Below are 2,304 nucleotides of genomic sequence, written 5' to 3'. Positions count from 1 at the left end.
CTCGATTTACCGGTCGATCTACGTTCCTACCCTCATCTATGGTCACGAGCTTTGGGTAGTGACCGAAAGAACGAGATTGCAAATACAAGCGACTGAAATGAGTTTCCTCCGCAGGGTGTCTGGGCTCTCCCTTAGAGATCGGGTGAGAAGCTCGGTCATCCGGGAGGGACTCAGAGGTGGTGGGGATGACTCTCAGCTACTACCACATGCACAGAGCTGACTGGGTCGGAGTTCAGAGGACGTTCCAGCTGTGTTGTTCTGCAGAACTGGGTCAGACCGTTTGGTTCTGAAGGATCGTTGGATCCTCGAGCTCAGAGTTCAGACGGAGGTTTGGGTCGTAAACTGAGTTATCAAAGAGTCACGAGGTGTCCTGTAAACATCAGGAATACCGTATCAGGTTAACCAACAAACATGGAGAGCTGTGTGTGTGTGTGTGTGTGTGTGTGTGTGTGTGTGTCTGTGTTTGTGTGTGCTGGCAGCGTCCCAGCCGGGGGAGTGTGTGTGTGTGCTGGCAGCGTCCCAGCCATGTGTGTGTGTGTGTGTGTGTGTGTGTGTGTGTGTGTGTGTCGGCACGTACAGCAGTGTTTGCGGACTGACGTGTCCGCTCAGACTCACGTGAATGACACTCTGTGTGGCTTTATGGTGGTTGCCGCGGTAACGAGTCAAGTCTCTGCTGATCTGAAGGTTTTATTTGAACTTTGACCCCAACGTTTCCTCTAAAGCCGGTTTATGTTCTATCAGATATAATGTTTATAGTTTAGTTAATATCTTACCTGCAGCAGATAATTCTGTGAACGGCCTCAGTTTCAGTTTATGAATCTTTGCACACATAAGGTCAGAGGTCAATCTGAGACATGTTTACCTCAGCTGTCGTGAGTTCACAAGTTCTGAGGAGAACTGTAAATATTATTTATCTTCTAGCTGTATTAATAAGACATTCGGAGTCATCAGAGAGTTGGAACTGGGTGGTGAGGACTGTTTCCTGGACGCTCCGACAGTTAGAACCCACCTCGACCCGGAGCATCTCAGAGAACATGATGGTCTGTTTATTACCTGAGTGAACGGCGCTCACCTTTGAACAGCGGCGCGATGTTCCACACGTTGATGCTGCCGGCCTTCATGAACTGACCCAGAGCGATCTCCAGGAAGAAGATGGGGATTCCTCCGATGAACACGATGAGCAGGTATGGGATCAGGAAGACACCTGCGGGAGACACGTTCACGGACAGTCTGAAATCTGAGGACTGGAGCCTCCTGATGCTGAGGTGAACTTTGACCTCAGAGAAATTCACTTTCTGCTAAAGTGCTGAAACCGAGACGTTAACACAAGCCGACTTAAAGCAAAACTGTAGCTGAAGCTAAATGGAGTAGTGCACAAGCTAATATTAGCAAAACAGTAGCTAAAAGATGTAGTGTGGTAGCTAAAGGTGGCAGGGCGGTAGCTAAAAGATTGTTGTTAATTTTAACCCTTTCACGGACCTGTGTGTGTTTGTCTGGGAAACCTTCGGCTGTTTGCCTTCATGACGTCTCGCAGCTAAAGACTATCGAGACAAAACGTCCCTTCCCTCTGCGCCAGGCAGACTTCCTGATTTCTGTTTCTGAAAGCTGGCGCCCCTCTCTAACACACACCCACACACACTCACACCCTCACACACCCCCCCACACACACACGCACTCACACAACCACACACACACACACACAGCAGGGGGTAACTGGGTCACGGTCCCAGCAGAAACTGGTATGAAAGGAATCAGGAATGAAACTGAAGTTGTGGGGGAGGGGTTACATAACAGCTGCCATGACACCCAGAGCCAGCACCCTTCATCATCATCATCATCATCATCATCATCATCATCATCATCATCAGCTCTCTCACCTTCAATAAAAGATTTCTTTGAGCTTCAGTTTCTGTGATCTGAACCCAACATTTGGTCAGAACCAGAACATCTGAACATGAGACCAAATCAGAGACATCCTCGTGTCCTCTGAGGACCAGAGGACGAGACACACTGTCCTCACAGCAACACACACACAGGGATCAGTGTGTGTGTTGCTTCAGATGCAGCTCCTGCAGCAGCTGACGATGAAGATGATGAATGAGCTCCGGCAGCGTCACATGACATCAGCTCAGCGAGGCCACGCAGGTTAGCGTCAGCAGACACACACACACACACACACACTCACACTCTCTCTGAGTGGTGTAAGGCTGTTAGCTCGTGGCTAACTCAGTGTTGATGGGATTACAGAGCTCCACCGTCTCTCCACACTCAGACAGGATCAGAACGAGCCGCAAATCCCAGCAG

The 2,304-nt window shown here is 49.6% G+C and overlaps 1 protein-coding gene across 1 annotated transcript in view; it reads right to left on the bottom strand.

Annotated features, from left to right (window-relative positions):
* Window positions 1-1,623, bottom strand: part of slc6a8 (solute carrier family 6 member 8) — a gene marked incomplete in the record, with an annotated part of 13,753 nt that extends 12,130 nt beyond the window's left edge. The window contains 1 exon segment of the mRNA XM_037974475.1: window positions 1,073-1,623. Within this exon segment, the coding sequence (XP_037830403.1) occupies window positions 1,073-1,121 (49 nt within the window).
* Window positions 1,624-2,304: the final 681 nt, after the last annotated feature.

Source organism: Kryptolebias marmoratus, unplaced genomic scaffold (assembly GCF_001649575.2).
Source record: "Kryptolebias marmoratus isolate JLee-2015 unplaced genomic scaffold, ASM164957v2 Scaffold73, whole genome shotgun sequence".
In the NCBI taxonomy this organism is placed as follows: domain Eukaryota; kingdom Metazoa; phylum Chordata; class Actinopteri; order Cyprinodontiformes; family Rivulidae; genus Kryptolebias; species Kryptolebias marmoratus.
The sequence above is the reverse complement of the archived record's forward strand: the minus strand, read 5'-3'. Positions and strand labels throughout refer to the sequence as shown.